The sequence below is a fragment of the Pseudorca crassidens genome, chromosome 8 (genome assembly GCF_039906515.1).
Source record: "Pseudorca crassidens isolate mPseCra1 chromosome 8, mPseCra1.hap1, whole genome shotgun sequence".
Classification (NCBI taxonomy): Eukaryota; Metazoa; Chordata; class Mammalia; order Artiodactyla; family Delphinidae; genus Pseudorca; species Pseudorca crassidens.
In genome coordinates, this window is record NC_090303.1 from 100694316 (window position 1) to 100707209 (window position 12894).

At 40.6% G+C, this 12894-nt stretch overlaps 1 protein-coding gene across 10 annotated transcripts; it reads right to left on the reverse strand.

The window, feature by feature from the left end:
* Positions 1-6673: 6673 nt before the first annotated feature.
* On the reverse strand, positions 6674-11925 carry GIMAP2 (GTPase, IMAP family member 2). 10 transcript variants are annotated; one of them, XR_010945686.1, is made up of 4 exons: positions 11830-11858; positions 10910-10945; positions 10558-10768; positions 9760-9898 (listed from the first exon to the last, which is right to left on the reverse strand). XR_010945686.1 is itself a non-coding variant. In XM_067747384.1 (3 exons), the coding sequence occupies exons 2-3, from the start codon at positions 10935-10937 to the stop codon at positions 8937-8939; spliced, it is 990 nt and encodes a 329-aa protein (XP_067603485.1). In that variant the 5' UTR covers positions 10938-10945; positions 11830-11925; the 3' UTR covers positions 6674-8936. The 10 variants fall into 10 exon arrangements, 8 of the variants coding, with proteins under 8 accessions (XP_067603485.1, XP_067603483.1, XP_067603482.1 ...); XR_010945685.1 differs by lacking the exon at positions 11830-11858 and adding an exon at positions 11215-11807; XM_067747384.1 differs by lacking the exon at positions 10558-10768 and having other exon boundaries at positions 6674-9898; positions 11830-11925.
* Between the last annotated feature and the right edge of the window lie 969 nt (positions 11926-12894).

Consider the following 12894-nt stretch of genomic DNA (forward strand, 5'->3'; position numbering starts at 1 on the left):
GTCTCCTCACTGGCTTCACCCCGGTCCAAGCCACATAGACCAGTCTTGGCTAAGTCTTTCACACCCAACATGTACATTTCATGAAGATGCTTTCAGTGCCTCTTTGACATCTCCTTGCCGTTCAGTGTTCTCATGCGTGCATGTGGTGTCTTCCTTCAACCAGTTGTGACTCTCTGCCTGAGGATTCACCTGGTTACAGGAAGATGCTTGGCTAGTGCACGGAGCAGCCTGAACTCATCAGAGAGCTGAGGTCCCCAGGAGCAGACCTCAGTCTGTGACAGTGAGAAGTTAGTGGATAAATACCCCGGTTTCCTTGCTTATTAAATTGTGCACTGCCCACCAAGTGAGATAATTCTGAGGTATATTCTGGACCAACTGCTGTGGTCCCTGGCAGGACGGAGACCCAGTTGTCTGTCGTGGAAACCCCCTTATCATTGTCTACAGTGGTCAGATGCTCATCAACACAACCTGGGTCAGCTCCTTTCCCTTCCCTGTCTCACATTCCCACGGCCCTACTAGTGCTTTCTGGGATCGCTTTCCTACCCCAAAGTAACTGTCTGTCTCCATTTCCCTCTGCATTCTGATTAGATTAGCTTTTGGTTACTTGCCATTGTCTCTGGGCTTGGTCCCCTGGTATTCTCCGACTTGCCATCGGTTGTGGAAACCTATCCAAGGCCGAGGCCCTGAGACTCCTGGGTCTCAGAACCATCCAGGGCTCCTGCTTCCTCTCCTCCCTATTTCCACACTTCTTTCTTCTCCTTTCAGATTTGCATATTCATTGTTTTCTTCTCTATCCTTATAAATCCAGTAAAAATTATGCAGAAGGAAAACATCCTTCTTGAACAGACCTTCAGAAGAGAATAATAAGTTCAAACCTTCTGGGATCACTCTTCATGCCTGATGTCTCCCTGCGTTCTCTTGACATAGCCAGAGCTCAACTCTCAGCATCCCCAGGGCTACAAAGGAATAAGAACTACCCAAATAGCATCTCAGGAGAGGAGATTATAGGGAAATACGTCTTCAATGAAACACTGACTATCTGACAGACGTTGGTGCCACTATGCACCAGCATTTAGAAGGACTATTTTAGTGTCATGTAGATCCTACTTTCTTTTTTGTGGGAGAGAGAGAGTTTGTGGCAACCAAGGTTTACTTGTTAGAAGTACCAGTGAAGTAGGTGTCATCCAGGATTCAGTTTCATAGGACAAGCACCACGGCAAGCTTCCTAGTTTGACAGCATAACATAAAAGGAGAGGAAAGTTCATAAGCCAAACCAGAAGTTAAAATGTTGTGTGTTTCATATTCCAATGTTATGTACAATGGGACACTGGAGCCCAAGATAGAAAATAAAAGTTCCGAGTGAGAGAGATGCAAATGTTAACACAAACGGAGACTTGTGCAAGAACTTAGGATGAGTTTCAGTTAATAAAAGACCAGGAGAAAGGACTGGGAGGGTGTATATTTGAATAAATACCAGCGTGCCAGAAAACAAAAGAATGGACAAAAAACACTCAGAGAAAATGTGTAGGATATGAAGAAAAAAGGACTGAGAATAGAACACCAGAGGCCTTTTAGTTCTGGAACCATTAAGAGGAAAACAGTACAAATGTTTGAAAAGTGGAATGCTAGCTGAAAAGTGTGTTGTTATTAAAGACAAGCTATAGAAAATATGAAAAGAAAAAGAATCCATTAAAATGGGGGATTTTTGCTTCTGGTTAAGTTGGAGAAAGATTCAAAAGCCCTCAGCTTCCACACTGACAACAAAAATTGGACAGAATGAAAATATACTTCTCTATGTCAAAGGATGGTAGAAGCAAGGAAGCACTGAGGAACTGAATTCTAGATATGAAAGAGCCGTTTATAGATGAGGAGAGAGCTGGGGAGCCTTCTATACCTGGGGTAAGTACTTGGTGTGGATATAAACATTTGGAGGTATTGGCTTGTCACAGACAGATTTTGCAGAGTGGAGGAGAAGTCAGATGATCATTTGACAACAATGTGGGTTATCTAAATAGATTGGAATCTGTATGATCCTAAAGGCAATGCTAAATTGTCTATCTGGAAAACTCTTTTCCTGTTCTCATCGCAATATTTTTTCCTAAGAAAGCAGCAATGGAGAAGGGTCAAGAAAATAATGAGAAATTTTTCTATCCCATTAGGCCCTGCTAGTGAGGTAAAGCCATTTCAGATTAGAGCCTTACACCTTTCTCAGTTCAAATGTTGATTAGATAAAATGTTGCTTAGGTAGGAGATGGTTATGTGTAGTATGAATCTGAAGTGAACTTAATCGATTTCATGTTGGCTCATTCTCATTTCAACTCAAGCATTGGAGCCAATGATGTGATCAGAGTAATCACTAGACAGATAAATGAACTTGCACTATCCATGAAATAATCCAAAGCTGGGGAAACATAAACTTTAGACCAGTTTTATTGTCTGCAATATAAATTTATGTGACATATGAAGAGTCAGGAAAATATGGCTCATAATCAAAAGATTAAACGTTAGAAGCAGAACCACAGATGACTCATTCATTGGAACTTAGGACTTTAAAATAGCTATCATAAAAGTGTTAAAGAATTTATAGAAAAATAAATATAATGGGTTAAGAATTGAAGAATTTCATGAGAGAAATATAAACTCAAAAGTATTAATTCTGGAAATAGAACATAAAATATTTGGAAAAGAAAACATTTATTGGATGGACCTCATAACATATTGAACATTGAAGAAAGGACCTATGAGAATTTATTGAGACTAAAGCATAAAAGGAAAATATAAAAAATAAACAAACACAGTACTAGTGATCACTGGGATAGTATCAAGCAGTCTAATGTAATTGAATCCAAGAAGAAGAAAAGACTGAACTGGTAGGAAAAAATATTTGAAGGAATAATGACCAAAATTTTTTAATTTTGATGAAAAACTTCAACCCATAAATCCAAAAATTTTAACTGTATGTGGGAAATACAAAGAAACCCCAAATCCAGGCACTTTAGAGTCAAACTACTAAAAACAAAAACCAAAAAAAGAGAAAGAGAGAGAGGGAATAATTTAAAATTAACTAGGGGAGGAAAAACAGACACATCACACAGAGGGGAACAATATAAGAATAATGGCTGCTTTCCTATCAGAAATAATGCAAACACTGGAATATCAATAATATTTAAAATGCTGAAGGAAAATGAAAGATCGACCCAGCAAAACTACCCTCCAAAAATGAAGATTGAAAAAAGACATTTTAAGATTGAAAACCAAAGAAAATTTGTCCCACAATTCTTCAGGCTGAAGGAGAAAGATACCAGATAGAAACTTGGATCAACAGGAAAGAATAAAGTTTTCTGGAAAAATTAAATATGTGGGAAATATGAAAAGACTGCTATTTTGATTATTGCTTAGTTTCTTAAAAATGAAATAGACTAAAGCAAAATATTAATAACCTATTGTGGGTTTCTAACATATGGAGAAGCAAAAAATGACAATATCACAAAGGAAGGGTAGAGATTAGATGCAAGTACACTTTCATAAGGTTCTTATATTAATATCTTCTTTGAAGTGGTCCACTCTTAGGTCAAGGTAGAGAATAATATGTTAAGGATAAATACTTTAGTTTGAGAGCAATCACTTTAAAAAAAAAGTCCAAAAGAGGAGAGGAAATGGAATAATTTTGAAAAAATCAACACACAAAAATGAAAAAAAGAGGAACAATGAAAATATGGGGCAACAAAGCAATCTACAGATTCAGTGCAATCCCTATCAAATTACCACTGGCATTTTTCACAGAACTAGAACCAAAAATTTCACAATTTGTATGGAAACACAAAAGACCCCAAATAGCAAAAGCAATTTTGAGGAAAAAAAACGGAGCTGGAGGAATCAGGCTCCCTGACTTCAGACTATACTACAAAAGTACAGTAATAAAGACAGTATGGTACTGGCACAAAAACAGAAATATAGATCAATGGAACAGGACAGAAAGCCCAGAGGTAAACCCACGCACCTACCTACGGTCACCTCATCTTTGACAAAGGGGGCAAGCATATGCAATGGAGAAAAGACAGCCTCTTCAATAACGGATGCTGGGAAAACTGGACAGCTACATGTAAAAGAATGAAATTAGAACACTTCTTAACACCATACACAAAAGTAAACTCAAAATGGCTTAAAGACCTAAATGTAAGGCCAGACACTATAAAACTCTTAGAAGAAAACATAGGCAGAACACTCTTTGACATAAATCACAGCAACATCCTTTTGACCCACCTCCTAGGGTAATGAAAATAAAAACAAAATAAATAAGTGGGACCTAATTAAACTTAAAAGCTTTTGCACAGGAAAGGAAACCATAAACAAAACGAAAAGACAACCCTCAGATTGGGAGAAAATATTTGCAAACGAATCAACAAAGGATTAATCTCCTAAATATATAAACAGCTCATGCAGCTCAATATTAAAAAAAGAACAATGCAATCAAAAAATGGGCAGAAGACCTAAGTAGACTTCTTTCTCCAAAGAAGACATACAGATGGCCAACAAACACATGAAAAGATGCTCAACATCACTAATTATTCAAGAAATGCAAATCAAAACCACAATGAGGTATCACCTCACAGCAGTCAGAATGGCCATCATCGAAAAATCTAGAAACAATAAATGCTGGAGAGGGTGTGGAGAAAAGGGAACCCTTTTGCACTGTTGGTGGGAATGTAAATTGATACAGCCACTTTGGAGAACAGTATGGAGGTTCCTTAAAAAACGAAAAATAGAACTACCATATGACCCAGCAATCCCATTACTAGGCATATACCCAGAGAAAACCATAATTCAAAAAGATACATGCACCCCAATATTCATTGCAGCACTATTTACAATAGCCAGGGCATGGAAGCAACCTAAACGTCCATCAACAGATGAATGGATAAAGAAGATGTGGTACAGATCTACAATGGAATTACTCAGCCATAAAAAGGAACAAAACTGGGTCATTTGTAGAGACGTGGATGGACCTAGAGTCTGTCACACAGAGTGAGGTAAGCCAGAAAGAGAAAAACAAATATCGTATATTAACGCATATATGTGGACTCTAGAAAAATGGTACAGATGAACCTATTTGTAGGGCAGGAATAGAGATGTAGATGTAGAGAATGGACTTGTGGACATAGTGCGGGAAGGGGAGGGCAGAACGAACTGAGAGAGTGGCACTGACATATATACACTACCATGTGTAAAGTAGACAGCTAGTGGGAAGCTGCTGTATAGCTCAGCGCTCTGTGCTGACCTAGAGGGGTGGGATGGGGGGGTGCGTGGGAGGGAGGCTCTAGAGGGAGGGGATATATGTATACATGTAGCTGATTCACTTTGTTCTACAGCAGAAACTAACACAGCATTGTAAAGCAATTATACTCCAATAAAACAAAATCCTACTGTGTGGCTGAGAAGACAAATAGATGGGCATGTGGAGGGGAGGGGACTCAGATAATGCACGGCTTCTAGGGGCTCAGGAGCAGTACTTTATCAGCAACCCAAGCCCTGCAGAAGGCCAGACTAGTCACACGGGATAATAATAACTGGTCCCTTAGGGCTTGCCCTGTGGGATGAACGAGAAAGCATATCTAAAGTGCCTATCGGTGTCTGGCACACCGTCACCATCAATAAACAAGCGATACAGGAATGAGGAATGATGTGCCCAGCCTAGTGTCTGAGTCACAGCCGCCATTCAACAAAGGCAGCTCTTAGGGGAGGGAGAGACAGAAGACCCAGGTTTGAAGGAGGAGTAGCAAGAACAGCAAGGAGCTTCTGAGGGTTCTCTGCAACGTCCATGAAAATAAACTTGTTAAAAGAAAAAAAAAAAAAAGAAAATATGGGGCAAATAAGAAGCAGGAGCAAGATGGTAAAGGTAGATGTAAATCCAACCATAGCTATAGCTATTTTAAATTCTTTTTTTTTTTCGCGGTACGTGGGCCTCTCACTGTTGTGGCCTCTCCCGTTGCGGAGCACAGGCTCTGGAAGCGCAGGCTCAGCGGCCATGGCTCACGGGCCCGGCCACTGCCCGGCATGTGGGATCTTCCCGGACCGGGGCACGAACCCGCGTCCCCTGCATCAGCAGGCGGACGCTCAACCACTGCGCCACCAGGGAAGCCCAGCTATAGCTATTTTAAACGTAACTGATCTTTGACAAAGAAGCAAAGGTAATTTAATGGAGGAAGCATAGTCTTTTTAAATTTTTTATTTATTTTTACTTTTGAAATTGAAGTACAGCTGATTTACAATATTATATTAGTTTCAGGTGTACAGCATAGTGATTCAGTATTTTATAGATTATAGTCCATTTAAGGTTGTCACAAAATAATGGCTATAATTCCCATTGCTGTACAATATATCCTTGTTGCTTATCTATTTGCTTCATAATAGTTTGTACCTCTTAATCCCATACCCCTATTTTGTACCCCCCTTCCCTCTCCCCACTGTATCCAGTAGTTTATTTTCTATAACTGTGAGTCTGTCTAAAAGCATAGACTTTTTTTTTTCATCTTTATTGGAGTATAATTGCTTTACAATGGTGTGTTAGTTTCTGCTTTATAACAAAGTGAATCAGTTATACATATACATATATCCCCATATCTCTTCCCTCTTGTGTCTCCCTCCCTCCCACCCTCCCTATCCCACCCCTCTAGGTGGTCACAAAGCACTGAGCTGATCTCCCTGTGCTATGCAGCTTCTTCCCACTAGCTATCTATTTTACGTTTGGTAGTGTATATATGTCCATGACTCTCTCTCACTTTGTCCCAGCTTACCCTTCCCCCTCCCTGTATCCTCAAGTCCATTCTTTAGTAGGTCTATGTCTTTATTCCCGTCTTGCCCCTAGGTTCTTCATGACCATTTTTTTTCTTAGATTCCATATATATGTGTTAACATATGGTATTCGTGTTTCTCTTTCTGACTTACTTCACTCTGTATGACAGACTCTAGGTCCATCCACCTCACTACAAATAACTCAATTTCATTTCTTTTTATGGCTGAGTAATATTCCATTGTATATACGTGCCACATCTTATTTATCCATTCAACTGTTGATGGACACTTAGGTTGTAAAAGCATAGACTTTTCAATAAATGATGCTGGACATCCACATGCCAAAAAAAAAAAAAGAATCTAGTCACAGACCTTATACCTTTCACAAGAATCAATTCAAAAGAGATCATGGATATAAATGTAAAATGTAAAACTATAAAATTCCTAGAAGATAACACTGGAGGAAATCTAGGAGATCTTGGGTTTGGTCATGACTTTTTAGATAAAACACTAAAAGCATGATTTATGAAAGAAAAAATTGATGAGTTGAACTTCTTTGAAATTAAAACATTCTGGGCAAAAGAGATTTTTAAAAGTGCTCAATGGCATGGAACAGAGAAAATATAAAGGAGAAAATCAAAGTTAGATTTTTGTAAAACTTATAAAATTAAACTTCTAGCCAGGCTGATCAAACAAAAAGAAATAATCATAAATTGCCAATATCAGAATTTGAAGAGGAACAAGTATTGGGTTCCCAAACGGACTTTTTGGCCAACCCAATAATTTAGCTCTTGTACATATTAAAGGGATGATAAAATATTTTATGTTTCTGCAAATAAATTCAACTACTTAAGTATAATGGAAAAATTCCTTGAAAAGCACATCATACAAAAATGAGCATAAGAAGAAATAAAAAAACAGAATATTTTACATTTGGTTAAAAAATACTTTAAATTTAATTTATAATATTAGAATTTATAATATTAGGGAAGGTTTAATATAGGTTTGGGTCTGGGGATCAGAGACCTCAGAATCAGCTCTCTAACTTTACCAACAATCCAAGGTTGAGTTTCTTCATCTTGGGATTGATGTAGGCGTTTGTCTGTAGGTCAACCTTGCCTTCTGGGTTTGCCTGTCCTCATGGCTCTCAACTCCCCTTTTAGCTCCACATCCTTTTTATGTGTATTGTCTGCTTCATGCTTGGAGTTTTCCTAATTTTCTAGTGAGCTCATCAGTCATAAAGATTGTGTTTATTTTATTTTATTTATTTATTTTTTTGCGCTACGCAGGCCTCTCACTGCTGTGGCCTCTCCCGTTGCGGAGCACAGGCTCCGGACGCGCAGGCTCAGCGGCCATGGCTCACGGGCCCAGCCGCTCCGCGGCATGTGGGATCTTCCCGGACCGGGGCACGAACCCGTGTCCCCTGCATCGGCAGGCGGACTCTCAACCACTGCGCCACCAGGGAAGCCCTGTGTTTATTTTTAAAAATTCTAGTTGCGTTTAACAGGATGGTGCTCCGAACTATTCAGTCCACCATCTTGTCTGAAGCGTAAGCGTCTGTGTGAGTTTCAATGCTAACTGGGAATGGGCACCAGGGGTAAAGTCTGGCTGAGCCTCTTTCAATGTTAAGCAAATTTGATGCACATACAACAGACTATTGGTGTGTGAGTGTGTCCACGTGTGATTGTTGAGCACGCATTGGTTGTGTTACAGAAATGAGCCACGTGTTCACTTACCATCTTCTGAAGATAAAACCATAGCACAGAATTAAAGACATGTGATCTCAGGAATTCTACAGCTTACTTGTTATTGTACTGTACCCAGTAGAAATTTTATTGTTATTTTTGTTATATTCAGTAGAAATAGTAAGTATAAAGAAGAAAAGGAGTTTTTAGGGACCTAAAACTGACTTTAGAGATTTGCAAATGAGAGGAATTTTATGTTTAAAAGTTTTAAAAGCTATATTTCAATACAAACAGTAACTTTTAAAATCATTTGGTTTACTGACAAATAGAATGATGTTAAGATTTAAGCACTTCACAGAATCTCAAACGTTTGGTGCTGTCAGGCACTGTGTTCTACAGGGAGGTACAGTGTGTGATTCACCCACTAAATGACAGTGGATAGAGAACCACTGATTGTAACTATAATATAGGAGTCTTGCATTCCCGTCTAATGGTCTTTCTAAAAATTACCATTAATTTTTGGGGTATAATTAACAGTAAGCGACAGAATAAATGGCACATGGTAAACAGTAAGTGGTAAAAGAAATTGCACATTCCGTGCAAGACACGAAATAACAGAGTTTGCAATCTGACAAACACCTGAATACACATCACTATTAGGATTAGGGCTTTGGCCATGGCTGAACGTCTCTGAATTTCCGTGTACTTTACAAAGCTCTCTTTGAAGTCCTGTAATCTTTCCTCTGACTGCACAGTTGCACATTCTGACCCTGTTACTAGGCTGTACAGCCTATTGCTGTAGTGGCCACCCCTCTTCGCCATCACTAGGCTCTCAGTTAAGTCCATTAGCTCCTTCACCTGGTCATCCCGATTGCTCCCTTTAGCACGGTTACTAAAGGCACACACTCGCCCCCCACACGCAGCCACCAGCTCGCTTAGGGCTTTGTTATCTGAGCCATGGATGTAATCCATCAAGGAGCCTCCCTTGAGGTCTTCCTTGTGGGTGAAGAGGACAATTGTGTGTCTCATGGCATCCTCTCCGAAGATCTCCTTCACCTTCTGCACAGCCTGCTGGTCCTCCGTGGTGAATCGGCCCAGCTGTGTCACCAGGAGCAGCACGTGAGGTCCTGGTGCGGAGAGTAAGTAGCACTTCTGTACCTCTTTGTACAGGGATTCAGAGGGGCCCTTCCCAGAAAACATGTCTGGTGTGTCAATGACAACCATCTCTCTGTCTCCCCAGCTTCCCCGACTTTTACTGCAAGTCTTCGTCAAGGACTGGGCACTCGGCCTGGACTCAAATGCTTCCTTCCCGAGGATGCTGTTCCCCGTAGCACTTTTGCCGGTTCCTGTTTTGCCCACCAGAATGACTCTCAGCTCTGATCCTCCGGCATGTTGAGCTTGTTGACTCTTTGTATATGGTCCTGCTAAGAGCAAGTTTACTTAGAAGGGAAAGACAAATACCGTATGATATCGCTTATATGTGGAATCTAAAAAAAATGATACAAATGAACTCATTTACAAAACAGGTATAGACTCACAGACTTACAGTTACCAAAAGGGAAACAGGCAGCGGAGTGATAAATTAGGAGTTTGGGATTAAAATATACACACTACTATATATAAAATGGATAACCGACAAGGACCTACTGTATAGCACAGGGAACTATACTCGATATCTTGTAATAACCTACAATGGAAAAGAATCTAAAAATCTATTCATATGCGTATGTGTGTGTGTGTGTGTGTGTGTAACTGAATCATTTTGTTGTAAAACTGAAAGTAACACAGCACTGTAAATCAACTATATTTCAATTAAAAAAAACAAAGGTGGAAAAAAAAAAAGAAGAAGCTTGCTTCGTTATTCCCACACTGATCATGCCAATGGAATATTTTTAATGATAAGGAAAAGTCTGGGAAAAGATACTCTCACAATGTATGGTATTTCTGAAATAGAAGCTAACTCTATTATCAAATAAAATAATGATTTTTAAAACTCTAGATTTCTCTAGGTCTGCAGGGCATTGCCATGTTGGCTCCTAGAAAAACATATTTGGAGGATGAGTTAGAATTAAAAACATACATTGTCATTCAAAATTTGCCTATATCATCCAGTTCTGGCCCTGTAAAAGGCAAATTTTCTGGAGATGAGAGACGGGTAGCCAAGACAGTGGGTTCCGTCTTCAGGTGGGGAAAGTAACCTGACTGTTCCAGGACCAGAGACGGCTCCTCTGACCGTGGCTGGGCAGAGGTGTGGTCCCGACCACCAGCGAAATGGTTAGACCAGGAAAATACTGAAATGAACATTGTGAAATGATCCTCTCTAGTGAAGAAACTGCTGCTCACTTATGCTTTGCTTCAAAGTATAGCATGATTTTTATACAACATAAGCACAGGATGGGTAAACAGGCACAGAGAGGAAGTCGCTTTCTTACCAGAGTGACTGCATTCCTTTCGGTCCATGGCAGTTCCTGAGGGACAGAGAGACCAGAGACCAATTAAAAAACTATCATTTTTGAGTTACGACTCATGAGAGAACCTTATATTTCTAGAGCACGTTCACAACCATGCCTCATTTGTCTACACAAAGCTGAGGAGGTGGGTGGAAAGAAGTACTATCTCTATTTTACAGAGAAGTTTAGTCACTTGCTCAGAGTCAACCCAGTGAGTCAGAAGATGGGCTTGGCTTGTCGCCCCACCTACTTCTTCTTATCTGCATGCCCACCTCTCCTCCACTTACCCTCCTCCCTGAAGGACCTCTGCGCCCGCTCTTGCTTTCCGTGGCCACACACCTTCCTTTCCCTCTGCGTCCTTTCTAGGTCTGCCTTGGGTCCCAGGTTCAGACTGCTCTTTCTTTCGATCTTTCTCCAGCTCGCCCAGCCCCTCCCTCCATGCTGCGTCCTTGCTGAGAGGCTCAATGAATTAAGAACACGACTCCAGAAAAGTACACTGTCCTTTAAACCAGAAATACACTTCATTTGATCCGTTAATTACTTGAATTTTCCTCTTTCCACGTAGAAGCCTTGCCATTTAGTTCCTTTTCCTACTCAGAGAAACGTTTCTTAAAACTGGCAGCCGGTACCAAGCGACAAGGCAGAGAAAATGCATGAGTTAATGACCAAATTCTTCCCAGTTAGCACTTTTTATTGGCTCTATGCAAACGAAGCTCTCTTTGCCAGTAATGGGTAATCTAAATTCCATGAAGTTTACAGGTCCTGTAAAGTGGCTTCACTTAAGCCAGATGCCATCACTCTAAATTGTTTCCCTGAAAATAGGGCAAATTTGTTAAAAAAATTTTTCTTTAGCCTGGGAACTAGAAATCAACACTGCAGAACTTTCTTGAGTGTGGACTTACCTGAGTTATTTTTGAAAGAAACAGAAGCCTCCCCAGTGAAATCTGTGACTTGCCCGTTCAGCTTGAAGAGAAAAAAAAAAACCAAACAAACCAGAAAACCGGAAACCTAGTCTGCTTCTTCCTCTCTCGAATCTCCACTGAGTTTCCTCACTGCAAGTGAGCCCCAGCACACGTCTGTGTCTGATTCTCTTTTTAAAAATAGTTAAAATGGCAAAGTTTAATGAATAATTTGTTGTCGCATGGACTGTCTTTTCTCAATAGTGAAAAAAACAATGTTTGAATCATTTAAACTGGACAGGAAGAAAAGGGGCGCCAGGGATGCTGGCAGATTTGTTTCCTTCCCACCCGGGCTGTGTCCCCGCAGTTACAGGTTTGCCTGAATGAACACCCCTCAGCTCCTCCCAGGAGGAATGACACCTCATCCACACCGTAGCAGTGACTGTCCTAAAGGCAAGTGCCGCTGGGCTGGGGGCAGAAAGAGCGTGGGTGTGAGGGGCACAGGACAGGGCACTGTGCAGAGCGGGGAGGGTACAGAAAGGGGAACCCGGGAGAAGCCCATGTCTGTCTGACTGTAACAGTCACGTCCATCAGTGCATTTGGAAATAACTCACTCATGGTTTCCCTGCTTTTCCTTCCTGTCCAGCTCTGCAATGTCAGGGAGGCACCCCTGGGAAGCAATGATCTAGGCAGTGTCTACAATAATAATCTGAGTCTCTACATTCAGGAAGAATGACCCAAGGGGTTAAAGCTGAAATCACTCAAATGCTTTTTTTCCCTTATTTATATGACGTTCACCACAGCAGGGGCAGAGAAAATGTGGGACTTAGATAGCCTTTAAATATCCCAGATTAGTAGTGGTGCACTTTGCTTTCTCTCCCAACCACTGATGAGAAACAATCATAGGCCCCGACCTCATTATAGGAGAGGTTTGGAAACGCAGTGGAGTCCCGGGACGCGGGTGGACACCACTGCTTCGTCACACACTAACTATTATCACCGTTTTGCATTCTTCCACATCCTTTACTATGCATCTTCTACTTAATATCAGTAATCTCTTCCTAAAAA

Coding starts and splice junctions, on each gene's coding strand:
- GIMAP2 (XM_067747378.1), bottom strand. CDS start 11,452: ATGAAGTGTATTTCTGGTTTAAAGGACAGTGTACTTTTCTGGAGTCGT. Junction 10,946..11,214: donor GAGGTCCTTCAGGGAGGAGG/GTAAGTGGAGGA, acceptor TCTGTCCCTCAG/GAACTGCCATGGACCGAAAG. Junction 9,917..10,909: donor AAAGGAATGCAGTCACTCTG/GTAAGAAAGCGA, acceptor TTCCCTTCTAAG/TAAACTTGCTCTTAGCAGGA.